The 27,448-nt window shown below is 45.3% G+C and overlaps 1 protein-coding gene across 5 annotated transcripts in view; it reads left to right on the top strand.

Annotated features, from left to right (window-relative positions):
• CTBP1 (C-terminal binding protein 1) overlaps positions 1-27,448 on the top strand; it is a 55,496-nt gene that overhangs the window by 10,697 nt on the left and 17,351 nt on the right. For 2 of the 5 annotated variants that reach the window (XM_081861004.1, XM_081861005.1), the window contains exon 2: positions 20,900-21,054. In XM_081861004.1, the coding sequence (XP_081717130.1) occupies positions 20,900-21,054 (155 nt within the window). Of the gene's footprint in view, positions 1-9,401; positions 9,485-13,110; positions 13,333-20,899; positions 21,055-27,448 lie in introns of all 5 variants that reach the window. The other 3 variants (XM_081861006.1, XM_081861008.1, XM_081861007.1) reach the window with 3 other exon arrangements.

The following is a 27,448-nucleotide window of genomic DNA, read 5'->3' as shown; positions in this document are numbered from 1 at the left end:
TAGAGTTGGAAGGGACCCCCAGGGGTCATCTAGCCCAACCCCCTGCTACGTTGGAAATACATAGGTGTCGTACCCAAGTTACACTGAAGTTATACTGTGGGGTGGAGAATCACCTCAACCTTGAACAGAGGGCTGGTTTCGAAGTCTGATAGTATCAGTTGTGTCTGTAGATGCATGCTTGAAGTTGCTGCATTATTAAACATTCTTCTCATAGTCTTAATAGATAAAAATTTATTTATTTTTGGTGAACGCTGCGAATTCAAAGGAAGCTATGCATATTGGGAGGGCAAAGGTGCCTTTATTATTCCAGAGAAGCGGAAGTGGTCCGTGCTGCAGTAGTTATCACTGATGCTGATTCAGAGCCTGCCTGAAAAGTGTAGCAGGATAGAGGATGGCCCATGTACTGAGTCAGATTTTGGCCCAGCTAGCCTAGGGGTGTCTGTTCTGCCTGGCAACAGCTCTAAAAGGTCTCAGGCAGAGCCTGATACTGGCAAAATGTGTAGTAGACCTCTGTGTGTTCGTTATTGGGGGCTGTGTTCTGTAAGGTGCAGGATCCCCTGGTTATTTATAAAGGGTGGTATATAAATTTAATATATAAAATAAATGGAACACAGGTGGACTTACTCTAAGGAAAAATGCATAGTTCTGTGCATAGTTGGGGAAATTTAATAATGTCTTAACACAAATAACATTTAAACTACAGTGGTACCTCGGGTTAAGTACTTAATTCGTTCCGGAGGTCCGTTCTTAACCTGAAACTGTTCTTAACCTGAAGCACTACTTTAGCTAATGGGGCCTCCTGTTGCCACCGCACCGCCGGAGCACGATTTCTGTTCTCATCCTGAAGCAAAGTTCTTAACCCGAGGTACTATTTCTGGGTTAGCAGAGTCTGTAACCTGAAGCGTACGTAAGTGGAACCTCGGGTTACATACGCTTCAGGTTACATACGTTTCAGGTTACAGACTCCGCTTACCCAGAAATAGTGCTTCAGGTTATGAACTTTGCTTCAGGATGAGAACAGAAATCGTGCTCCGGCGGCGTGGCAGCAGCAGGAGGCCCCATTAGCTAAAGTGGTCTTCAGGTTAAGAACAGTTTCAGGTTAAGAACGGACCTCCAGAACGAATTAAGTACTTAACCTGAGGTACCACTGTATAGCTAAACTATTCCTAGACTTTGTTCTACTAAGAATCACTTTTCTGGTGTCCATCCTTTGCAAACCACCAGATTACCCGCCCCCCGCCCCCCGCTACCACACAGGAGAATGTCTGAAAGCCTGTTGAACAAATACACTGCTTTCTATTCCGGTGCAGCTTCACTGTACAGTGGTACCTCTGGTTACGAACTTAATTCGTTCCGTAGGTCCATTCTTAACCTGAGGTACCACTTTAGCTAATGGGGCCTCCCTCTGCTGCCACGCGATTTCTGTTCTCATCCTGAGGTAAAGTTCTTAACCCAAGGTACTATTTGTGGGTTAGTGGAGGTTTGTCAGTGGCATAGCGTGGGGGGTGCAGGGGGGGCCGGCCACACCGGGCGCAACATCTGGAGGGGGCGCGCTCGCCGCCTCCGGAGTCGCCAAAGAGCCTCGGGTGCAGGCTGTAGCAGAGCCCCATGTCTCGCGGAACCGATGAGCTGTGCGCGCGTCCGGGCTGAAGGCGTCCGGCAGGCAGCGGCTCTCAGCGCTCGCTGCGGTCCCCACGCGTCAGGGCCGCGGAGGGCGCGCCAGGCAGCCCCTCCTCACAGCCCCGCCGCCGCCGCCACTGCTGCAGCTGCTGGGCCATGTTGCATTTTCCTTGCCTCTCTGCCCTCCTCCTCCAGGCAAGCGGCGTCGTTTGGGCGCCAGCACCAGCGGCAACTCTCCTCAGATCACCTGGCATGGACCCGCCGCCGCCGCCGTGGCTACCTTACCGTAAATACCCCAGCCCAGGCAGCAGCAAGAAGAAGCTGGCAGCGGCAGCAGGTTAGGGGTTAGGGGCGCAAATTACTTGCCTTGCCCCAGGTTAGGGGGTGCAAATTACTTGCCTTGCCCCGGGTGCTGACAACCCACGCTACACCGCTGAGGTTTGTTGCTGCTCCAGTTCTCCGAAATGCTTGCTGTAGTTTGTCTCGTGACAAACTAAGAGGCTTTAATGGCCTCTAGGCGATACCTATATTTTTGGGGTGGCCTGTAGTGCTGGAATATACACCTGTAGCACTGCCAGACACAAACCTTCAGACAACCAGCATCTTACCACCTTCGTCTTTTAAATAAAGTATTGTAGATCAGGGGTGGCCAACTCTCAAGAGACTACAATCTACTTTCAGTGATCTACCCCCTTTTTTGGGGGGGTCAGCTTTAACTCTAAGGTGTTGAGCTTTTCTTTAGGGAGGAGAGGAAAGGCCCCTTTTTAAGGAGTTAAGGGTTTCTCATAGCTATATAAATCAATTCCTACATTGGGGGGGGGGATGTTTGACTAGATGAGCCTTGGGACCCCTTCCACCTCTATAGTTCTATGATCCTAAGTTTCCCAAAAGGAAACTGTACTGTAATTAATAGCAGAGCATTAAGAGGTTTTTATAAGGAGCTTGATTTGAGATGTCAGATTGCTTCTTACACGAAGGTAACGGGCAGTTCTGCAATGCAGCGGCTGATGGTTAGGTCTCCACGTGCCAAGTTAAGCTACTCTTCAGCCACTGCAACTGGCAAGAAGAAAGTAACTAAAATAACTTTAAAGCTCACTTGTAAATGGGTAAATAAACAACCTTTGCAACCAGAGTTGCACTCTTTTTATATGTCTACTAAGAGGTTAGCAGCCCGCATTTTCACAGCCAGAATGTCTGTCCTGTCCCCTTTCAGTGCTGAAAACAGTGGTGGTGCCAGCAGTTGTGCTTGTGTGCTTGTGGTGATCAGGCACAATTGGGAAGGTGCCTGTGGAAGTCTACTTTAAAGTCTGCACCAAACCGAAGGTGTCAATGGAATATGGAGCAGCCAGACCCTCTCTAAATGTCCATTGTGTGGGGATGAGGATGCACAATCACATAGAACCATAGCTGTTTGTTGCAAAGGCAGGGCCAATGTAGTGCATGTGACGTAGGGATGTGGTCAGCAGCATTCTCCCCCTCCCCACCTTCTTTTACTTATGGGAAATTGCTGATCAGGGCTCATGCAGATCAAAGAATTCCAATTAAAGTAAAGGTAAAGGGACCCCTGACCATTAGGTCCAGTCGTGACCGACTCTGGGGTTGCGGCGCTCCTCTCGCTTTATTGGCCGAGGGAGCCAGCATACAGCTTCCAGGCCATGTGGCCAGCATGACTAAGCCGCTTCTGGTGAACCGGAGCAGCGCATGGAAACGCCGTTTACCTTCCCACTGGAGTGGTACCTATTTATCTACTTGCCCTTTGACGTGCTTTCAAACTGCTAGGTTGGCAGGAGCAGGGACCGAGCGACGGGAGCTCACCCCGTCGTGGGGATTCGAACTGCCGACCTTCTGATCGGCAAGTCCTAGGCTCTGTGGTTTAACCCACAGCGCCACCCGCGTCCCTAAAGAATTCCAATTAGCTTTGTCTGAAATGGCCTGACAAGATACCTCTTTGCAGCTGTGACGTATCTGAATAAGAACACAAGCTGTCAAGTTTCTTTAGAGTTTAGATTTTAAATGCATTAAAATCTTTGGAGTGTCTTAGCAGATGCGGCACGAAACGATCAGCGTGCTTGGATCTTGAAACCCCCCCCATCGAAACAGAATATGCGTTTTGATGATTACATAATCATAAATGGTGCACAGAAAGTAAATAGGTCAGCGCTATATTCAGGGTTGGCTGATTTTAATCAAGGAGAATTACTTAGGTTATTTAAATAAGAAAATAGAATTAAATAATGAATTTAAATCATTTCACGTACAATAATATGTATTAATTGCTTGCTATGGCAATGAAGATGTATTAGTTTACTAGTGTAAACTAATCCATTTTCCTTGCCATAGCAAGCAATTAATACATATATTGTACATGAAGTGGTTAAAATTCATTATTTAATTCTATCTAGAAGCATAATGCAAAATCTCTGGTCTGCAGCAAACCTTGTGTAATGCACAGTTATATGTGATGTAGAGAAAGGAAGGAAGTGTGAGATGGAGAGTTTTCTGTCTGGTTTTATTTGAACATACAAGGACATCAAGCCAGATCACTGACTTGAAGAGCCAGAACATAGCACAGTTAAATGTGTTGGATAGTGCATTGAGTGCCTGTAACTTCCCCAGAGGGAGGCTGGTAATTACTACGTAAAAGCCGTCCTTCAATATGAAATGCAGTTGCTTGGAGAAATATTCCCCCCACAGCGTTTTTTCCCCTTGTGCGCAAAGCAAGCATTAATGCAGCATGTTTGATAGAGCTTGGTTGAAGAGATGAATTGTGGATTTAATAAAGGGTCATGAGCCCATACAGCAGAATGGTTCCAAACATTTCTTTTCTGATGCCCTCTCTTAATGGATTTACGGTGGTTTAGATTGATTATGAGTTAAACATCTGGCTAGTTCAGACGACAACTTTGAGCTAGGCTAAGAACTTTGAGAACTTAAAGAAGAAAAGTCACTTGATCCAGGGACAGTCCACATACATATTGACTATTATTCTGACTTTTTTTTCTTAATGGCGACGGGAACCATTCATAATGTGAGAATATTCTTCATAACTGTTAGCAGGGCAGTGGGGTGGGGTAAGTGAAGAGAAGCGACAACAGTTAACTAGAACGTTGTTCACCACTCCTGCTCAGATTGCACAGAAAAAGCATTTTGGTTCCTGAAAATCAATCTGGCGCCCAGGTATCATCACTTGGCTACAAAAGGCTGATAGCCAGGTGCAAAATGCGCCTGGCGCCTGGCTAATTTCAAACAGCGATTAGATGGCGCATACGACAGCAGCCTCCGTCAACCTGGTGCCATCCAGGGCTCCCATCAGGCCTGACCCTTGGTGGCTGTGGTTGATGGTCGGAAGATGGGAATTACAGTCCAAAACATTTGGAGGGCATTATGCTTACAAACGACGCGGGTGGCGCTGTGGGTAAAAGCCTCAGTGCCTAGGGCTTGCTGATCGAAAGGTCGGCGGTTCGAATCCCCGCGGCGGGGTGTGCTCCCGCTGCTTGGTCCCAGCACCTGCCAACCTAGCAGTTCGAAAGCACCCCCGGGTGCAAGTAGATAAATAGGGACCGCTTACTGGCGGGAAGGTAAACAGCGTTTCCGTGTGCTGCGCTGGCTCGCCAGATGCAGCTTGTCACACTGGCCACGTGACCCGGAAGTGTCTCCGGACAGCGCTGGCCCCCGGCCTCTTGAGTGAGATGGACGCACCAACCCCAGAGTCTGTCAAGACTGGCCCGCACGGGCAGGGGTACCTTTACCTTTACCTTTATGCTTACAAACGCATACAAAGTAGGACACAGGTGGCACTGTGGGTTAAACCACAGAGCCTAGGACATGCCAATCGGAAGGTCGGCAGTTCGAATCCCCACGACGGGGTGAGCTCCCTTTGATCGGTCCCTGCTCCTGCCAACCTAGCAGTTCGAAAGCACGTCAAAGTGTAAATAGATAAATAGGTACCACTCAGGCAGGAAGTTAAACGGCGTTTCCGTGTGCTGCTCTGGTTCGCCAGAAGCGGGTTAGTCATGCTGGCCACATGACTCGGAAGCTGTACGCCGACTCCCTTGGCCAATAAAGTGAGATGAGCGCCACAACCCCAGGGTCGGCCACAACTGGACCTACTGGTCAGGTGTCCCTTTACCTTTACCTTTATGCTTACAAAGGCTGTTCCATAGTAAATTCTAGTCTGTTTCCATTTCGTACATGGTTGCCTGACTCTACCCCACTTGCTTTGATTTGCAGCATTGCAGGGCCCAGTTTCACAAGAATAACCTCTAGCACTTAATCACAGAAAGCTTCAGAAAGCTGGGCTGTAAGTGATTTTAATAGGCTCAGATGGCATTGGGGACTAATGGGGGGGGATACTAGATGATTTTAAACTTAACATTTTTCTTTTTATCTATTCTGCCACAAATAGCAAGTTTAGCTAAGGGGGAGATGAATCACAGCGAAAGCTTTACTACAGAGAAAACCGTCAGAAGTTGATGTCTCAAGAAAAGGAAAGTTTGTCTCCCTCAGATCAGATGAATTAGCTCTGAGGTGGCTCTGAGAACAGGTTTGATTTTGGGATGACGTACTCGGCTTGTTTTTATTTTTTATTTTTTGTAAAACAAGCTGGGATTGGCCTGTGTAATAATAATATGATCCTTCAAGATGCCATTCTGCTGCTCCCTAGCATTTCTGCTGGAGTCATGGATGTAGAAACCCAGATGTAGACCCTGATCGAATTGTGCAGCTCTAGAACCAGTTTGTATGTCTGAATCCGTTTCAGGCATTACAGTGTAGCCGTAATTATTCAAATCAGCTGATTGACGGGAAAAGCGTTGAGCAGGTGGGGACTTAATTCCCTTTTCTGAATAGTTGGTGGATGCCATTATTCCTCACAGTGAAAACAAATAGTTCAATATGTTTAAAGTTATCCTTTTTTTTTTTTTAAAAAAAGCAACCCTCTGTTCAAGGTGTGTTCAAACTTGTTCTGAGGTGATAGCATGAGCGCCAGTTTTTAGGAAATGATGCCAAGAGAAACAAAAAGAGTGCAGTGATTGACGGGTACGGATGTATGAAAGTCATACCCTCTTCTTTCGTTGGCAATAGAGGGGAAACCTTTTCTTCCTTTTATTCATCTCTTCTTGGTTCCTTTGTGCTATTTATCTGAAAAATTTGGGAAGGAATTTGGAATACCCTTGAAGAGACCCTGCTTTCATGTGGCCGTATGTTAGCCAAAACATAAATGTAAGTAAAATCATACTTGTGCTTTTCAGTCCTTTATTCAAAAATCTGTGCAAGTAGATTGGAGATCTGTTCTGAACTTTCATAGGATAAGTAAGACCATGATTTCTCCTTACTTGCAGTGATAAATGCCTTTGTAGTGTTTTCCATATTTTAATGGGATGGCAGAAGAAACCTTACAAGAATGTTCTTCTGCATGGTATTGTGTGTTGTGAAGCTCTGTGTCGGGAGTCGCAAACTTTTTTTGGACCGGTGGGCACATTGTGAATTTTGAGAATGCTTTGGGTCCCAGTCACAAATGCAGGGCATGGCATAACTAAATTAGATAAGAGTACAGTCATTGACTCGGGTGGCACTGTGGTCTAAACCACTGAGCTCATGGCTTGCCGATCGGAAGGTCGGCGGTTCAAATCCCTGTGACAGGGTGAGTTCCCGTTATTTGGTCCCTGCTCCTGCCAACCTAGCAGTTCGAAAGCATGCCAGTGCAAGTAGATAAATAGGTACAACTCCGGCGGGAAGGTAAATGGCGTTTCCGTGCGCTGCTCTGGTTTCGCCCGGAAAAACCGTCTGCGGACAAACGCCGGCTCCTTCAGCCAGTAAAGCGAGATGAGTGCCGCAGCCCCAGAGTTGTTCGCGACTGGTCTTAACTGTCAGGGGTCCTTTACCTTTACCTTTACCTTTTTACAGTCATTGAACTACCTCGTGCTTGTCGTGGGAAGTAGTCTGTGTCCTACTGGTCCTGATTTGTGTACACCACACAATATTGCTTTTACACACACACACACACACACACACACACACACACACACACTTACTTTGCATAGTGACAAACTACACATCCCCCTCTCCCTGCCCAAGCGAATCCCTCTCAGTCATGTACCCACCCATTGACCACCCACAAATTCAGAAAAGCGACTTCTATTTCCAAAAAAGCGACTTCTAGTTCCAAAAAACAACAACACAAGGGCCACCAACCTGGCAGCTATGGGCATTCAGTTGTCCATCTCTGCTCTGTGCTACCCTCTCAATGTTTCGTTTTAAATCCTGAAAGCAGATAGAACAGGGATCAGCAAACTTTTTCAGCAGGGGGCCGGTCACTGTCCCTCAGACCTTGTGGGAGGCCGGACTATATTTTGGAGGGGAAATGAACGAATCCCTATGCCCCACAAATAACCCAGAGATGCATTTTAAATAAAAGCACACATTCTACTCATGTAAAAACACCAGGCAGGCCCCACAAATATCCCAGAGATGCATTTTAAATAAAAGCACACATTCTACTCATGTAAAAGCACGCTGATTCCCGGACTGTCCGTGGGCCAGATTTAGAAGGTGATTGGGCTGGATCTGGCCCCTGGGCCTTAGGTTGCCTACCCATGAGATAGAGCCATAGACTTGTAGAGTTGGGAGTTGCTTCCAGGGCTCATGCAGTCGAACCCCCTGTTTCTTAGGTACAGAAATGAGCCACCAGGCAGAGAAGTACATTGGATCCTATGCAGACATACTTAGAACGCATTTGCACATGTTAATCCAGGGGCACTCCCAGATGTCTGCTTTATCCAGTCATCAAAGTGCCTTTGCAGGCAACTTGCAAGAGAGACACTCACAAAACAGGTGTCAACCGTGTCTCTTGCTTGCTGCTAACATGAACACAATGACATGGTCAGTGTTGGGGCGAAACCATCAAGTACCTCCTAGGCTCCGTAACAACAAGTATCTTGTCCGTTAGCTGTTTTCCTACGTTTTGTGGAGCTTTTGCAAAAGAGGAAGCTAACATCTGGAGCGCTTTAAATAACCACAGTATTTTTCGCTCTATAAGACGCACCAGACCATAAGACGCACCTCGTTTTTGGAGGAGGAAAACAAGGAAAAAAAATATTCTGAATCTCAGAAGCCAGAATATCGCTGCGCAGCGAAAGCAGCGATTCCTCTTGCTGTTCTGGCTTCTGGGATAGCTGCGCAGCCTGCATTCGCTCCATAAGACGCACACACATTTCCCCTTACTTTTTAGGAGAGAAAAAGTGAGTCTTATAGAGCAAAAAATACGGTACTTGGAATAAGAGATTCACCCAGGTTATCATTGTTTTTAAAGCACCCAGACATATAAGCAGGAAATGACAAATGATTTGCAACCTTCAGGTGCTTGGAAGAATTTGTAGCCTAGTGGGGTGAAATTAAGGGATCACAGGGAACATATTACAAGTAGGAGTGCAAGACTTTTCTAAGTGTCCAGCATATGTTCTGTGCCAGCAATGCCATCTCTAAAAAGTATTTGTTTTTAAATGTTTGCATAATGCATGTTAATTTCAGAACAAAAAACCCATAGTTCATTGCATGTTAAAGCAAAAGTAAACTAAAATCTAGCCTCTGAAAAAAGGCAGTGCCCACAGGGAAGATTATGAAGATTAAGAATCCTAAGACATTTGTGCACGATAACTTCTATAGAAGTGAAAACATGGGACTCCGTTCTGTTATGTTACCCTTCATTTCACACACTTGCTAGTTTGTAATTTATAGGGTTACTCATAAGTCTTGTGCTTTTTTGGCATTTATATATTTTTCAGAAAAAGGAGAATTCAAGCATTTGTTTTGAGGAAAAAAGAAAAAAATTCTTTGGACTTTGCAAACAGATGTTAGAAAATGAAAGGTAGGTCAAATGTTGGGCCTACAAATCATGGATTTGCAGAGGGATGCAGTGAGCTATGTAATTATAGTGGTCTGTGGAGAAGTGGCATACAAATCAAATTTAAATTTAACTCTAAATTGTGCATTTCATTCCATTCAGACATGGGTTGAAATGATAGTGGCCAAATCCAGAGAAAGTCACTCAAAGCAATAGGACCAGCTAGTTGCAACTAATTTATGCCCCATTAATTTCAATGGAACTTAATATAACCATATAATCCTATTCATATTTACTCAGATAAGCTTGCATATTTCACACACAGGGCGCCACTACCGAGAAGGCCCTCTGCCTGGTTCCCACTTCTCACAGTGAGGGAACTGTCAGGAGGCCCTCAGAGCTGGACCTCAGGGTCTAGGCTGAACAATGGGGTGGAGATGCTTCTTCAGGTATACAGAGCTGAGGCCATTTAGGGCTTTAAAGGTTAGTACCAACACTTTGAATTGTGCTCGGAAACATACCGGGAGCCAAAGCAGATCTTTCAGAAACTGTGTTATATGGTCCCAGTGGTTGCTCCCAGTCACCAGTCTGGCAGCTGCGATAGTTTCCGAGTCGCCTTCAAAGATAGAGCGCATTGCAGTAGTCAAAGCAGAAGATAACCGGAGCTTGTATCACTCTGGCGAAACAGTGTGCAAGCAGGTAGGGTCTCAGCCAATGTACCAGAAGGAGCTTGTAGACTGCCACCCTGGATACAGAGTTGACCTGCACCTCCATGGACAGCTGTGAGTCCAAAATGACCCCAAGGCTGTGCACCTGGTTCTTTAGGGGCACAGTTACCCCTTTCAGGACCAGGGAGTCCCTCACACCTGCCCGCCCCCTGTCTCCCAGAAACAGTAATTCTGTATTGTTGGGATTCAACCTCAATCCATTGACCACCCTCCAACCATCTCCAGACACTCACACAGGATGTTCACTGCCTTCACTGGTTCCGATTAAAACCAGAGCTGGAGCTGGGTATCATCCGCATATTGGTGGACACCCAGCCCAGCCCTCCTGATGATCTCTCCCAGCAGTTTCATATATACAGTGGTGCCCCGCAAGACGAATGCCTCGCAAGACGGAAAACTCGCTAGACGAAAGGGTTTTCCGTTTTGGAGGTGCTTCGCAAAACAAATTTCCTATGGGCTTGCTTCGCAGGACGAAAATGTCTTGCAAGTTCCTGCGGGTTTCCCCCCCTTCCCCCCCTTTTTCTAAGCCGCTTATCCGCTAAGCCACTTATCCGCTAAGCCGCTAAAAGCCGCTAAGCCGCTAATAGCGCTAATCTGCTAAGCCGTCAATGGGCTTGCTTCGCAAGACGAAAAAACCGCTAGACGAAGAGACTCGCGGAACGGATTCTTTTCGTCTTGCGAGGCACCACTGTAAATTAAAAAACATGGGGGAGAGGACGGAGCCCTGAGCATACAGGGGTCCATATACCAACCGGCCATTACCACTTTCTGGACATGGCTCAAGAGGAAGGAGCGGAAGTCCAATTCCCAACCCTCCTAGATGGTAGGATACCGTGGTTGAAATGTAATAGGATTGCAGACTATGTCCCTCTGGATTTGTGCTATTATTTAGAGAAAACTACTTTTTTAAAAAAAAAAAAAGCATATGATTTTCAATATTCAAATTTTTAATATTTAGAATAGCGCCTAAAACATTTGCTAAAGAGCCTTGCAATTATGCCTTCAATGCACTGTTCAGAATTTAATCGGAATATAATAAAATATAATAAAGCCATCCAATGTGCTGCATTAAAACTAAGCAATAGCAGGGCAGAAGGGGTGCTATCGTCAGATCGAGGTGTGGTGGGAATTTTGTTGTGAAGAGGTTTTGCTTCAGGAATTTGTTGATTTATCTGTTCTGTATCAGAAAAAAAAAATCATTGTTTATGAGCCCACAAAATTTATTGTAATTCCACTCACCCTTAATTCCCTGGCGGGGGGATGGGGGGGCACAATTTTGTGGTTTATCTCGGGTGCCAAAATGTTTTGGGCCATCCCTGTATATTGGTGAAAAATTGTTCTTGTCCTTGATTTTTACTAAATATCACATACCAAGAAAAGTGTTTAATTTTTTTAAAAAATCTGTTAAATGGTTAACAGTAGGACGGTTTGCAGAATATCTTGAATAGGCTGACAGTGCCCTAAACACTGCAAAAGAATGTGAGAGTGGTTAAATATTACCCTTGGATCACAAACACATGCATGGTAGGGCTGTGCTAGTGGTCTGCTTCATCAGTGGTCAGTAGACTAAAGGCTGTTTAATAATTGCATTGTTAGATACATAATTAAAAATACATTTGGAAGACATTAAGGGTTTAACTCAGGCATAGGCAAACTCCGGCCCTCCAGATGTTTGGGACTACAATTCCCATCACCCCTAGCTAACAGGACCAGTGGTCAGGGATGATGGGAATTGTAGTCCCAAACATCTGGAGGGCTGGAGTTTGCCTATGCCTGGTTTAACTTCATTCCCTATGTACAGGAAATTCAAAGTTAAGCCTTCTCACTGGATCTTTAGTTCCTACAGCTGCAGTAAACTTAACGAAGGTCATGTGCTGTATCTTTACGTTCCTCCCAGTTCGTACGGCACGTTTTAGTGCATTTATGAAATCGCTACCCAGCCCCTCCATATATATCCTGTTGAGTTGTATATATTTATAAACGTGCACACATGCACACGCTACGTCATTTTTAAACATCGCTGTTGCTCCTCCCAAATGTGTTCTACAGACCTTACAAAGAAATTGCTTTTCAGATGACAACATAAGCTAATGCCACCCTCTGCTGTCAGTCACAGTTTGCTCCTCTTGGTGAGTGAGTGTGGGCCATTCAGCCATTCTTGCCTTGCACTGTTTTCCTTTCTGCTTTCCTTCTAGAAGGTAGGCTCAAGTGCACTGGCAACAATTTTCGACCAGCATGAAAAAGTGTGTGTGTTGTTGTTTCTAATAATAATAATAATAACAACAACAACAACAACAACAACAATAACAACAACAACAACAAATTTTTATTTATAACCCGCCCTTCCCGGTTTAACAACAACAACAACAACAATAACAACAACAACAACAAATTTTTATTTATAACCCGCCCTTCCCGGTTTAAAAACTGGGCTCAGGGAGGCTAACAGCAAATATAAAACACTGATTAAAATGCGACTTAAAAACAGCATAAAATGCAATATAAAATGCAGCATCAATATCAATACAATTCAAAAATTCAGGGGGCATGGGGGGTGGGAATTAGCTCACTCTATGGATAGGTGTTAACTTAACCTAAAGCAGCAGGGACTAAACCAGGCATAGGCAAACTCCGGCCCTCCAGATGTTTGGGACTACAATTCCCATCATCCCTGACCACTGGTCCTGTTAGCTAGGGGTGATGGGAATTGTAGTCCCAAACATCTGGAGGGTCGGAATTTGCCTATGCCTGAGCTAAACAATGCCATGTTACCATCAGCACTTAATTTGTCTTCCTGTTCTGCTCATTTGCAGTTGGAAAGTAGATTCAGTGAGAACTTTTTAAGTTTGAACTTGCTGGCTTTTGCAGTTGTCAGACCCTTAATGTTGTCTTACTGTATTTTTTTGTTTTTTAATTTTTTAGTAAAAATTTGAACCCGAGCCCAAGATACAGAGCTTGCACAGTGGATAAGAAGTTTTAAAAGCTTTGGTTCAAGATTGCAGGAGGCTGAAAAGAAAAATTAAAGACATGAGAAGGAGGATCAAATGACAGGTTGCTGTGTTGACTTCCAGCACTGAAGATTGTAAATAGCTGAGAAGTGGAATTAATGACTCTGAAACTGAAACCCAGTTTAAGAAATGTCAGGTTGGTAGGGGTTCCTAGAACTCTGGAACTAGCATACAACTGTTTTTAATCAACTTTGACTTTCTTTTTAAGGAAATGCTTGTCCAGCTATGGAAACTTAAATGCTTGCTTGTGGCTAAAGTTCTATTCTTAATTTAATTTGATTTTCGGTTCTTGCAAGTTGTGTTGCAGTGAGGGTTTGATCTGCATCCTATTTATGGCCATTGTTGTGTTGGGGACTTTTCAGACACAACCCTATGCTTACTGGAGTTCCCTGCTACGTCTGAACGTAGAGGAACTCTGGTTAGCTCAAACTGGTTTGTTCAAACAAATGATGATAAATCCATGGTTAATTTTCATCACTGGCTATAATTGAAACCAGCAGTGGGAAATAGTTTTTTGTCAAGCACCACATTCCCTTGGGGTAATTTTGTTTGGGGGCTTTGGAGCCAAAAGTGATTGCGCAGCCCATTTCCTTTCTCTTAACAAATAAATAAATGTATTGATACTTATTCAAAGATATACAAAAACACCCCCCATTATAAAGTATCTTTGTACGATATACAGAGATAAAGCAGCTGCTTAGTCTAAAAGAGAACAAAGTCAGAAGAAAAGGAGAAGAGAATCCTAAGGAAACAGAAAGCAAGAGAAAAGGAAAAGAAAGAAAAAACTAAAGGATAAAGAAGAAAATTAAAGGACTTCTGGCTCTCTGTCCTGCAGCTACATATGATATTCATTCTTTAAGACCCAACCAGTTCTAGTGTTCAAAACTCCCCTTGTTCTAGGCGCATCTTGCAATGGGGAATTTCATTAGGGCAAGCAGTTTCTGAGCTCCGGGCGCAGTACTGCGCCGAAGATTTCAGATTAAAACTGCAGAGTGGAAGGAAAGGGTGATCTATTTCTGCCTCCCCACTTCCAGCTACTCTGAAGACTGGAGAAGAGACCCTCTTAAGAATATTGGGGGGTGGGTGGGAAGGAAAAGGACTGGGCCATGTGAAAAACGAACATAATATTTTAGCTGCAGTTTATTCATTTTCAGCTTTGTATTCTTATAAAAAAGTGTGCCTAGACATTCCGTTGCTGTGCCCATAACCTCGGTTTAAGGTGCCATTTAGTTAGCTTCCAGCTTTCCTATCTTATTTTCTCACACTGAACCATTCTATCTTCTATAAACCAGTCTTTTATCAATCTTCAAATCCAGATATTACAAGTTCATTTTCTCTTCTGAGCAAAAAAGTCCATAAGAAAATTCCAGTCCTTCACAAATGTCCGTAATGATTTTTCTCTTAATTAAACATGTTAACTTTGCCATCTCAGCCAATTCCAGTAGTTTTAACAGCCATTCTTTTATAGTGGAGTAGAGTTGTGTCTTTCCATCTTGGCTCATACAGTGGTACCTCAGGTTACATATGCTTCAGGTTACATACACTTCAGGTTACAGACTCCGCTAACCCAGAAATAGTGCTTCAGGTTAAGAACTTTGCTTCAGGATGAGAACAGAAATCGTGCTCCGGTGGCGCGGCAGCAGCAGGAGGCCCCATTAGCTAAAGTGGTGCTTCAGGTTAAGAACAGTTTCAGGTTAAGAACGGACCTCCGGAACGAATTAAGTACTTAACCCGAGGTACCACTGTATAGCAGTCTCACCACTGTAACCTAAACCTTTTCCTCTCTCAATTTAGTCCTCCCTCTTCTATCTCATGCCCCCCCCCCGCCCATGAGATTAGGCCGAGGGGGGCAGTTGGGCCACTTCTGGCTTAAACAAACTACAGTTCCCAGAGTTCAAATGTAAAATAATATGGGATTGTGGTTAGTTTAACATTAGAAGCAGATGCTTCAGATCTGTTCATAGCTACTACAAGACAGCGGATGCAGTAGAACAGAAGCCCACAGCTTTGTGCAAGATTGTTCGCATAATTTGTGTAACTCGATGAAGACGTCAGCCCAGGATGTGGCAGCTGTGAAAAGGGAAAATTCTATTCTGGGGATTATTAGGGAAAGGAATCAGAAATAAAATTGCCAATATCCTAATGCCATTATACAAAACTATATACAGTTCTGGTCGCCTCTTCTCAAAAAGGAGCTGGAAAAGTTTCAGGGGAAAAGGCCAGCGAAACGATGAAGGGCAGAAAGGGACTTTTTGGGGACTTTTCAGTTTTGGAGAAAAGACAAGTGAGAAGCAACACGATAGAAGCAAATTGGGTTTTGTATTTAATCAGTTTTTCTTTTAAAGAAAAGAACCAAAGGAGAAAATATTTGCGCTGGGAGTGGGGAACGGAGAGATTGACGCCCTGGAGAATTTTGTGGGGAAAGTATTCCACAAAAAACGCACTAGCCCCATTTCCCAGTATATTACTTAGATTAGAAATTAATGGCACACTGATAACCTGGGGGTGGGGTGGGGTGGGGGAGAAACTATGCAAGTCCTTTCCACTTTGCAGAAACTTCCCTGTATAGGTTTGTGGCTGTTTACAAGGTTTATGTTAAGAAAAGTGGCAATCTGTTATGTGGAGAGAGCCTGTTACATTCTTTGTGCTCTTATCGGCAACCCAGGTGCTAGAACAAACCCAGGTTTAAAATTGTCAGTGGTGAATGAGTGTGGTGATCACACACAGGGTCCCCAGACGTTTGACGGTCTATTGACCCTGCGCCACCACTGCGATTGCTTTTTCCGCTGCCACCACCCCGTATCTCACGGGGACACACGGAGTCCAGACAGTTGTTAACATTAACAAATAATCAAGTTTATTTTTAAATGCAGGAACAAGCGTATGGTTTCAGTTAGTTTTTCTTGACAGTTTCTTAATCTTAGTTCCTAACAACTTCAAACTGATTATTCCAACTATCTATCTGACTCCACCTAACAATTCCTCTCACTCTCTCACAATACAACTCTACCAACCCACACCTAAACCTCCCTCTTCCTTCTTCAACTCCCAAACCTCAACTCAACTCCACTCAACTTCAACTGACTTTCAAAACCTCCCACTCTAACTTTTATTCCCCCCTTGCATTCTCACTGGCCAATCACATCACACCCATTTTAATCCTTTCCTTATGACCCACCTAGGAGGCAAACGCCACAATGAGCACCCAGATTCTTTCCCCTTCTACCTGCTTCTGAGAAAACGAATCGCCCAGGGATGGAGAACCATTGGTCCTCCAAATGTTGCTGACTACAACTCCCATAATGCTGCCGAGGGCTGATGAAAGATGTAGTTGGAGGATATCTGGGGGGCCGCAGATTCCCCATCCCCACTGTAGCCCAAGGGTTGCAGAATAATAACAACCCTGAGGGATAGGATGGACTAAGAGATACAGAGATATTCAAGGTTGCACACTGTCAGAGGTGGGATTTGAGTTTGCATTTCCTCGTTTTGCACAAATCTGCAATAGCTATATTGTTGGTCTTCAACAGGTGGGTCACTCTGATTGACACCACAACCTCCTTTTTGAGCGAGAGGGAGACAAAGGGGAGCATCATTCTAACTGGGTTCCGTATTTTAGATTCGTTCATCGGCCGTTAAAACCCTGGGTTTTAGTTTTGAATGGCTGCATTATTGCTAGGCTCTTGGGCTATAAGTTATTCCTGTGTCCCTTATGGTTCTCCAGCACTGTCCGTTCTTACTGATAGCACTGTGCTTCTGCTACTGAAGGCAGCTGTTTCTTAGGCAGCCAGTATCCTCCATGTTGCTGTTTGTGAGTTTAATGTCTCTGGACAGTCCTAGACTAGAGCCTGTGATATGCAACTTTCCATGATGCTCTCTGTTCCACAGATCTTTGCGGGACTTCTTACCTGAATGACTGTGAACAAAACTCAGTAATTTTGTGTGTGTGTGTGTGTGTGTGTGTGTGTGTGTGTGAGAGAGAGAGAGAGAGAGAGAGAGAGAGAGAGAGCACACCATCTGTACAAACATTGACAACTAAATAGCAAAATAAATATGAAAAACTTCCAGGGAAGGAGACAAAGCACCCAGGTTGCAGTACCCACTGCTGCCCCATCAAGCCAATCCTGGGGTAATTGGAGGCCATCCCTGACCTCCTTTTGCTTCGCCGACTCTGGGGTTGCGACGCTCATCTCGCTTTATTGGCCGAGGGAGCTGGCGTACAGCTTCCGGGTCATGTGGCCAGCATGACTAAGCCGCTTCTGGCAAACCAGAGCAGTGCATGGAAACACCGTTTACCTTCCCGCCAGAGTGGTACCTATTCATCTACTTGCACTTTGAGGTGCTTTCGAACTGCTAGGTGGGAAGGAGCTGGAACTGAACAACGGGAGCTCACCCCGTCGTGGGGATTCGAACCGCCGACCTTCCGATCTGCAAGCCCTAGGCTCTGTGGTTTAACCCACAGCGCCACCCGCGTCCCCCACCTACCCTCGTGCATATCCCAGGCATTAGCCTATATTGAATCATAAGTCGTCTTTATTGTAAATTGAACTCTTGGGATATTTGGGAAACAGACATGCTTTTGACAGAAGGCTTCTTGGTCATTCACATGTGTTACCCATCCTAAACATGACAAATTGCAGAATACGAATCGCATTTACAAGGTTTGCCCAGGTATCTTAACAGCTGTCAAATCTGGGCAGCTCACTAGATTCCGAAAGCACTGTTAAGAATCCATGATTAGCTCTGCTTAACCCAGAATTGCATGTTTGCACTATATTAAACTGAAACTATGTTGAAAAAATTCCCCAAACCTAGCTCTGGGAAAGACAGATTGAGGAACTAGCTCTGCTCACTTGGCTTCATGTCTGGCTGAGGTGGTGGTGGTGGTGGTGGTGGTTGTTATTATTATTATTATTATTATTATTATTATTATTATTATTATTATATCTCTATGCTGCTTCTTATTCAGATAAATCCCAAAGCAGCTTACAAACAAAAGATAAAAATAACATAATGGAACATCACGAATACAGCATAAATTGTATAGAATACTGAACACATCATCAGTAAAACGTTCACAATTCACAAATAAAAGAATTACCATCTATGTAACACTATTAACAAAACAACTAAAAAATAAGCTAAACATCACAGTTACACCAAAAATCATAGTGTAAGATTCACAAAGCACGACAGCATTCATATCTATAAAACAACTTTAACATAATAGCAACAAAACAAACAAAGCCCTGTTGAATTTGTACCTGGGTGTCTTCCTCAGTTGGTTAGAGCCTGGTGCTGAGAACGCCAAGGTTGCAGGTTCGATCCCCGGATGGGATAGATGCATATTCCTGCATTTCAGGGGGTTGGACTAGATTATCCTCAGGGTCCCTTCCAACTCTACAGTTCTATGATTCTGTTATTCTCAGGAGCTCAATGAAATTGGGAAAGTTGGACATGGTTGGGTGCGGTGCTGATTCTGACCATCTGTTGCCTCTGGTTCCGTAAGCTTCATCAACCATACCTGCTTTTTCCCTATCAGAGTGTGATTGTAGAAGACTCATAAAACCGCTTGTGCCTGGAGTATTCTTTCTTTTCACAAATAAGCAAAATAAATTTTGTTCTTATTTAATTAGGCTGGTTTTATATCGTAGTGCCACAGATCAGTGCATTATGGCACTGCAGGAAAATCTCCCCTCTGGTCATAAGAATTCAAAATGAAGCTTTTAAAGTGAATAGTCTTCACTAATTAAATGTAATATAACCACAAACAGGAATATCACCAATTGTCCTCTTTGGTTATTCATTTTTCTTCATTCTGTCCTGTGTACCAGCTTATTGTGCGGCAAAGTATGTCTGTGGGTTTTTGGGGAGGGCAGTGAGTGTTAAATAATGACTAGGTAATCTCTCGTGACAGGAATCCTAAAATATAATTTACAAGAGCTGAAGCATCTCTTTATTGCAAGGCTTGTAAATAGGTCCACCCAAGTACCTAGCCTGCTTGCCCACATGTGCCATTATGTGCAATGTTTCAATGTCTAGTCACCTGAAGGGAATTTTTAGTTCTCCAGCTGTTGGGGAGAGCAGGGCTGGGTTTAGGTTTGATGAGGCCCTAAGCTACTGAAGGTAATGGGGCCCTTTATATGTCCAGCTGTCCTTTGTCAACAACAAATTGTCGCTGTTTTCTTGTGTTGAATATATGCTATATGGAGGGACGCTGGTGGCGCTGTGGGTTAAACCACGGAGCCTAGGACTTGCCAATCAGAAGGTCGGCGGTTTGAATCCCCGCAACGGGGGGGAGCTCCCGTTGTTTGGTCCCTGCTCCTGCCAACCTAGCAGTTCGAAAGCATGTCAAAGTGCAAGTAGATAAATAGGTACCGCTCCAGCGGGAAGGTAAACGGCGTTTCCGTGTGCTGCTCTGGTTCGCTAGAAGCAGCTTAGTCATGCTGGCCACATGACCTAGAAGCTGTACGCCGGGTCCCTCGGCCAATAAAGCGAGACGAGCGCCGCAACTCCAGAGTCGGTCACGACTGGACCTAATGGTCAGGGGTCCCTTTACCTTTATATGCTATATGGTAATTTATGGACCTAATAGGTATCTAAAGCCATTTGCTTGTAACAAAATATGTATTTTATCAAAGTAATTTTTATTTTATTTGTTTTTTATCTTATATTTTGGAAATGTACATCCAGGTTTTTTTCCTTTAAATTTTTTTGGACCCCCAAGAGAGTGGGGCCTTAAGTTATAGCTTGTTTTGGTTATACAGTCATACCTCAGGTTAAAGACGTTTCAGGTTGCGCGTTCTTGGGTTATGGACACGCCAAAACCAGGAAGTACCGGAACGGGTTACTTCCGGGTTTCAGCGCTCACGCATGCGCAGAAGCACTAAATCACGCTATGCGCAGAAGTGCCGAATCGCAACCCGCTCGCACACAGACGCGGCGCTGCAGGTTGCGGGCGCTGCGGGTTGCCAATGTGCCTCCCGCATGGATCGCGTTCGCAACCCGAGCGTCCACTGTACGTAAATCCGGCACTGGGGGCGAGTGGCTCTGTACATGTAATAAGTGCAACAAAAGAATATTCTTGGTGACTCTTTGTATCGTGTCTTTGCAATTTCACTATCCTGAAGCACATAGTCTGGGATTTGAGGTGATTCGGTTATTACCATTTTCTCATATGGCTTCAAAAGAAGTCGTTTCTAAAGGTCTGCCAGCGACTAAATGCCTTTTTTCTTCGCTTCAGCTAGTCAGAATTCAGTCTCTCTGCCACCGCTGGTCATTACTTCCGATGACCCGTAAGCTGCTCAAGAAAGATACAGTGGTGCCTCGCAAGACGAAATTAATCCGTTCTGTGAGGCTCTTCGTATAGCGGTTTTTTCGTCTTGCGAAGCAATCCCATTGACATCTTAGCGGATTAGCGCTATTAGCGGTTTAGCGGCTTTTAGCGATCAGCTGATAAGTGGCTTAGCGGCTTAGGAAAGGGGGAAAAAAGGGGGGGAAACCCGCAGGAACTCGGAAGACATTTCGTCTTGCGAAGCAAGCCCATAGGGAAATTCGTTTTGCGAAGCGCCTCCAAAATTGAAAACCCTTTTGTCTAGCGGGTTTTCCGTCTTGCGAGGCACCACTGTATTTTGTTTACATTATTTCACTTGGAGATGTAACTTAGCATGTGTATAAAGCACCGTTTCCCCTTTTTGTTTCAGGCATTCGACCACCAATCATGAATGGGCCCATGCACCCGCGTCCCTTGGTAGCACTGCTGGATGGCCGGGACTGCACAGTGGAAATGCCAATCCTGAAGGACGTCGCCACTGTTGCGTTTTGCGATGCACAGTCCACGCAAGAAATTCATGAAAAGGTGCAGCTGAACATTTATTTAAATTACCCGTCTAGGAAGCACCGTATTTTTCGCTCTATAGGACGCACCGGACCATAGGAGGGGGAGAACAGGAGGGGAAAAAATTCTCCCCCTCTCTGCTCAGCGCCCCTTCAGCGAAGTGGTAGGAGAAACGGAGCCCCTTCCATTTCTCCTCCCGCTTTGCTGAAGGGGCGCTGTGCAGAGAGGGAAAACTGTGTAGCGCCTCTCCAACGAAGTGAAGCCTGGAGAGCGAGAGGGATCGGTGTGCACCGACCCCTCTCGCTCTCCAGGCTTCAGGCGGGACCTCCTGCTGCGCTTCGAAGGCTTGCGGATAGCTGCCTGAAGCACCCGGAGCGCAGTGGGAGTTTCAGCGAAAGCAACTCAAAGCCTCCGGAGCGCGGGGGGAGCTCTCCCTCTGCGCTTCGGAGGCTTCGCGTTGCTATCGCTGAAGCCAAGGAGCCTGCATTCGCTCCATAGGACGCACACACATTTCCCCTTCATTTTTGGAGGGGAAAAAGTGTGTCTTATAGAGCGAAAAATACGGCCAGGGAAAAAACAATGCTGCCAGGTGCCATAAGAAAGCGGCAGAGATAGCACATGATAGTAGGCACCCCGGAAATTATCTGTTTCAGCTTCTGCCTTCTGGAAGAAGGTATAGGGTTATAAAGGCCAGGACTAGCTGCCTGAGAAACAGTTTCTACGCTAATGCAATTCTGGTTCTAAACGCAGCATAAGGGGTGTCTGTAGTATAGTGTATTTTAAAATGGGGTTTTAGAGTTTTTAGGGGTTTTTGAATGTTTTATGTAGTTTTTATGTAGTTTTATGTAGTTTTTATGTAGTTTTGTGGTAGTTTTGTGGTAGTTTTATGTAGTTTTTCAATTTCATTGTTCCGCAAGGGACAAGGACAATAAAGATATCGTATCGTATCGTATCATCATATCGTATTGTGAACACCGTGTACCACTACCCATATTCCCCATATTCTGCGCAGCACCTGAAAGGATAATCTGAAATGGCAAGCTGTTTTACAGATAATGCGCAGAGGAGTATACAGCCCTGCACTGTGTCCATCCTGGCAAATCTCAAACATGGTAAAAAACAACAACAGCCTTAAGCAGGCTTCCTCAACCTCGGCCCTCCAGTTGTTTTTGGCCTACAACTCCCATGATCCCTAGCTAGCAGGAGCAGTGGTCAGGGATGCTGGGAATTGTAGTCTCAAAACATCTGGAGGGCCGAGGTTGAGGAAGCCTGACCTTAAGCTTAACTAATACAGGCGTACCTTGGAAGTTGAACAGAATCCTTTTCAGGAGTCCGTTTGACTTCTGAAATGTTCGGAAACCAAAGCGCGGCTTCTGATTGGCTGCAGGAAGCTCTTGCAGCCAATCGGAAGCCGCGGAAGCCCTGTTGGACGTTTGGCTTCCAAAAATAGTTTGCAAACGGGAACAGTCCCTTCCGGGTGTTTGGGAGACAAAATGTCCGAGTACCAAGGCATTTGGGATCTAAGGTACGACTGTAAATATTTAGGACTCTCAGATATCCTGGCTCTGGTGGCATGCCCTTTCAGACTGGGGAAACCAGCCCTGCTGGCTACCAGCTGCCAGTACCAGCAGCTTTCTTTCCTAGTTGGTTGGTTGGTTGGTTGGTTTGGTGATTGCTCCCACCATTTGCAACAATAACAGGAGAAGGGTTCTAAACTGAGCTAGGGGTTATGAGTGCAAAACCAGTAAGTCTGCTTTGTTGATGACCCCTCTAGGTCTTCCAAGAGTCATGTATGTGCTTGAATGATTTCAGGGACGGGGAACCAGAGGCCAATGCACCCCTCTGTACCAGTTCCTGGCCTTCTCGGTTATAGGGAACCAGGCACAGGGCCTTCTTGGTAGTGGCACCCGCCCTGTGGAACGCCCTCCCACCAGATGTCAAAGAGAAGAACAACTACCAGATTTTTAGAAGACATCTGAAGGCAGCCCTCTTTAGGGAAGCTTTTAATGTTTAACAGACTACTGTATTTTAATGCTTTGTTGGAAACTGCCCAGAGTGTCTGGGGAAACCGAGTCAGATGGGCGGGGTATAAATAATAAATTCTATTCTATTCTATTCTATTCTATTCTATTCTATTCTATTCTATTCTATTCTATTCTATTCTATTCTTCTCAACTCTCCTCAGGCCACAGCCACTCTCAGCACCCTCTTGTAGTGCGTTTGCTTGCCTGGAATGCATTCCTGAACTGTGATTAGGGCCTGTTACTTGCCTGGATAAAAGGGATGCGGGTGGCGCTGTGGGTTAAACCACAGAGCCTAGGACTTGCCGATCAGAAGGTTGGCAGTTTGAATCCCACGACGGGGTGAGCTGCCATTGCTCGGTCCCTGCTCCTGCCAACCTAGCAGTTCGAAAGCACGTCAAAGTGCAAGTAGATAAATAGGTACCACTCCAGTGGGAAGGTAAACGGCGCTTCTGTGCGCTGCTCTGGTTCGCCAGAAGTGGCTTAGTCATGCTGGCCACATGACCTGGAAGCTGTACGCCGGCTCCCTCAGCCAGTAAAGCGAGATGGGCGCCGCAACCCCAGAGTCGGCCATGACTGGACGTAATGGTCAGGGGTCCCTTTACCTTTACCTTACTTGCCTGGATGGAGGATAGAGGATGGAAATGGGGTTTTGTGTTTATAAACCTATGACTTCTGTGTGGCTGGAATATAGCCCACTCTACAAATATCAGCGCCGCATGGTCCCTCTGTGTTCCTTTTTTTGCCTTTGGCACTTCTCACCACTAGCCTGCAACTCCCAGAAGCTTGACTTTGAGGAAGACAGTTGCCCTCAGGCTGAAAATAAGACCCATCCCGATTTATAGCAATGCTGGCCTTGCAGAGAGTTTCTTAGAGGCTATTGGGACAGTGTACATTTTTCTAAACATATGAAATGTGTTGTAAGAACGCTAAACATTTGCTTTTTGGAACAGCCCAACACAGAAATGGCTAGTGTCTCTGCAGAATAAATTTGAACTAGTATTGAGCTATAGATCCGGATCTATCTGTGAAGTCTCATTAAAAAAAAGGGTTCCCTACCAAATAAATTAGTGTAATTTCTACAAACTGCTAATGGCTGACCTTTTCAGAGAAATGTCAGGTTTGTTTCCTCTAATAGATGGAAGATTTCACCAGAGATGTTGGCAACATCTCACAGGATAACTTGCTTCAGACTGTAGCTCGTCAGAAACACTCAAATGTTTCCACTCCAATATGGGCGACTGACCTTTAAATCCAAGGTTACCATAGGTCAGACCTCATTTTTCCTGAAGATAAGCACATTCAGTTTCCTAATTCAGTGAAGGGAGAATGTTCAGCACTGTGCTATTTCTCCTACCTAGCTTTTTTATTTGGGCGGGCAGGGGTGTGTGTGCAGGGAATCAGGGCCTTTCAGACGAGATGCTGCTTCAAAGTCGTAGAATTGTAGCGTTGGAAGGAATCCAGTCTAGACCAACCCCCTGCAATGCTGGGGTGTAGACAATAGACTCACTTTCAGGTCCACTAACACGGTTGCTGCTGCTAAATACCCTTTCCTGATCGCCAAAGAATTGATGCTTTTGAATTATGGTGCTGGAGGAGACTCTTGAGAGTCCCATGGACTGCAAGAAGATCAAACCTATCCATTCTGAAGGAAATCAGCCCTGAGTGTTCACTGGAAGGACAGATCCTGAAGCTGAGGCTCCACTACTTTGGCCACCTCATGAGAAGAGAAGACTCCCTGGAAAAGACCCTGATGTTGGGAAAGATGGAGGGCACAAGGAGAAGGGGACAACGGAGGACGAGATGGTTGGACAGTGTTCTCGAAGCTACCAGCATGAGTTTGACCGAACTGCGGGAGGCAGTGGAAGACAGAAGTGCCTGGCGTGCTCTGGTCCAGGGGGTCACGAAGAGTCGGACACGACTCAACGACTAAACAACAACAACCCTTTCCTACATGCGACTCGTAGCCTACAGAGCAGCTGGGTTCAAAAAGGTTAAAAAAGCTTTGGTCAGAGTTCATTACAAGGCTCTGGAATGGTGCAACCCATTGCTTTCAGGAAGTGGTAGACTTTGGGACGGCTGAGCGTGGTGGAATAGCAAAGGCCATAGGTGGCAGACTGCCAATATTTGTATGGAGCTTCTGGGCGAGATCACCCATGGCTACAGCGTGTGATAATTTTGATATGTTAATGACAATACATTATTACCCTAGGAGCACGGGTGGCGCTGTGGTCTAAACCACTGAGCCTCCTGGGCTTACAGAACGGAAAGTTGGCGGTTCAAATCCCTGCGATGGAGTGAGCTCCCGTTGCTCGGTCCCTGCTCCTGCCAACCTAGCAGTTAGCAGTTCGAAAGCACACCAGTGCAAGTAGATAAATAGGCACTGCTGTTGCTGGAAGGTAAATGGTGTTTCTGTGCTCTCTGGCTTACATCACAGTGTTCAGTTGTGCCAGTAGTGGAAAGAAGCCACATGACCCAGAAAGCTGTCTGGACAAACGCCGGCTCCCTCGGCCTGTAGAGCAAGATGAACGCCGCAACCCCATAGTTACCTTTGACTGGACTTAACCATCCAGGGGTCCTTTACCACCTGGTATCTGGTACCAGTGTACTGGTACCTGGGACCAGTGAATGCTGCCTATTGTTAGTGGACAATAACAGCTTATCTCCCTCCGCATGTGTGTGTGTGTGTTTGTCACACAAATATTGTGTGATTGTCACAAACACAGGACATAGCACTGACTTCCCATGGTAAACATGAGATTGGGCGAAGGCAATCCACAGCAACTCTCTAATTTTGTGCAATGCTTTGCCTTCACAGAAGACACACCCCGCAGTGGCCTTTTTGTGACCGGTGTCCTTGGCACTATTCACAGTTTTTAATTCTTTTATCATTCAAAGCAATAAACACGGTGCAAAAAATGTTAACCATTTCGGTTTTTATTTCGTATTTTTGATTTTTATTATCCACATTTTAATTAAACGTTTGTCACAAGTTCAGTAGGGAAGGGAAGAGAGGCATTTTATAATTTATCAAAATGTGAGGACTGCCCCCCCCCAAAGGCACTGCCCTTAATATGGTACATTATTTTCATGTGTTTTGTATGCCATCTCAAGAGCTTTTAGTGAGCCATCTGGGAGCTTAGGGCTAAAATGTGAAGAAATGAGGCCTGTGCAGAAGATACGATTGATTTGTAAAGTGCTCCTTTAATGCACGTCATGCTGGGGAGGAGTCCCTGGGGGGAAAGAGTTTATATTTTGGGGGAGCTCCCATCCTATGCTTTCCTTTGCTTTTCTGAAACAAGCTGTAGGCTTTCTTAAGCCTCTTGGGTGCAGGTAAAGTTGGCAGCCAAAAGAAGAGGCAAAGGAGAACTTATGCTGAAGAATAGAGAGCAGCCATAGGTGTGCATTAAGCCTAGCAGCCAGTCCTATTCATCTCTTCTGTATCTGTGCACAGTGGCTGCAGCAACAGTGTGATGGGAACAAGGTGGAATTGTTGTTTAGTTGTTTAGTCGTGTCCGACTTCGTGACCCCATGGACCAGAGCACGCCAGGCACTCCTGTCTTCCACTGCCTCCCGCAGTTTGGTCAAACTCATGTTGGTAGCTTCGAGAACACTGTCCAACCATCTCGTCCTCTGTCGTCCCCTTCTCCTTGTGCCCTCCATCTTTCCCAACATCACGGTCTTTTCCAGGGAGTCTTCTCTTCTCATGAGGTGGCCAAAGTATTGGAGCCTCAGCTTCAGGATCTGTCCTTCCAGTGAGCACTCAGGGCTGATTTCCTTCAGAATGGAGAGGTTTGATCTTCTTGCAGTCCATGGGACTCTCAAGAGTCTCCTCCAGCACCAGAATTCAAAAGCATCAATTCTTTGGTGATCAGCCTTCTTTATGGCCCAGCTTTCACTTCCATACATCACTACTGGGAAAACCATAGCTTTAACTATACGGACCTTTGTTGGCAAGGTGATGTCTCTGCTTTTTAAGATGCTGTCTAGGTTTGTCATTGCTTTTCTCCCAAGAAGCAGGCGTCTTTTAATTTTGTGGCTGCTGTCACCATCTGCAGTGATCATGGAGCCCAAGAAAGTAAAATCTCTCACTGCCTCCATTTCTTCCCCTTCTATTTGCCAGGAGGTGATGGGACCAGTGGCCATGATCTTCGTTTTTTTGATGTTGAGCTTCAGACCATATTTTGCGCTCTCCTCTTTCACCCTCATTAAAAGGTTCTTTAATTCCTCCTCACTTTTTGCCATCATGGTTGTGTCATCTGCATTCCACAAGGTGGAATGGGAGATGGCAAAACCCCAATTGGTACCAGTTGTGCCATTGGATGTGCTTATGGCAATTTTGATCCTTATAGAGGTGTGGTTTTTTTTGTTACTCTTTTCGAGAAATAAGGAAA

Source organism: Podarcis erhardii (assembly GCF_964252035.2).
Source record: "Podarcis erhardii genome assembly, chromosome: 5".
NCBI classification, from domain to species: Eukaryota; Metazoa; Chordata; class Lepidosauria; order Squamata; family Lacertidae; genus Podarcis; species Podarcis erhardii.
Note: the sequence above shows the minus strand (reverse complement) of the source record. Positions and strands in the feature narration are given on the sequence as shown.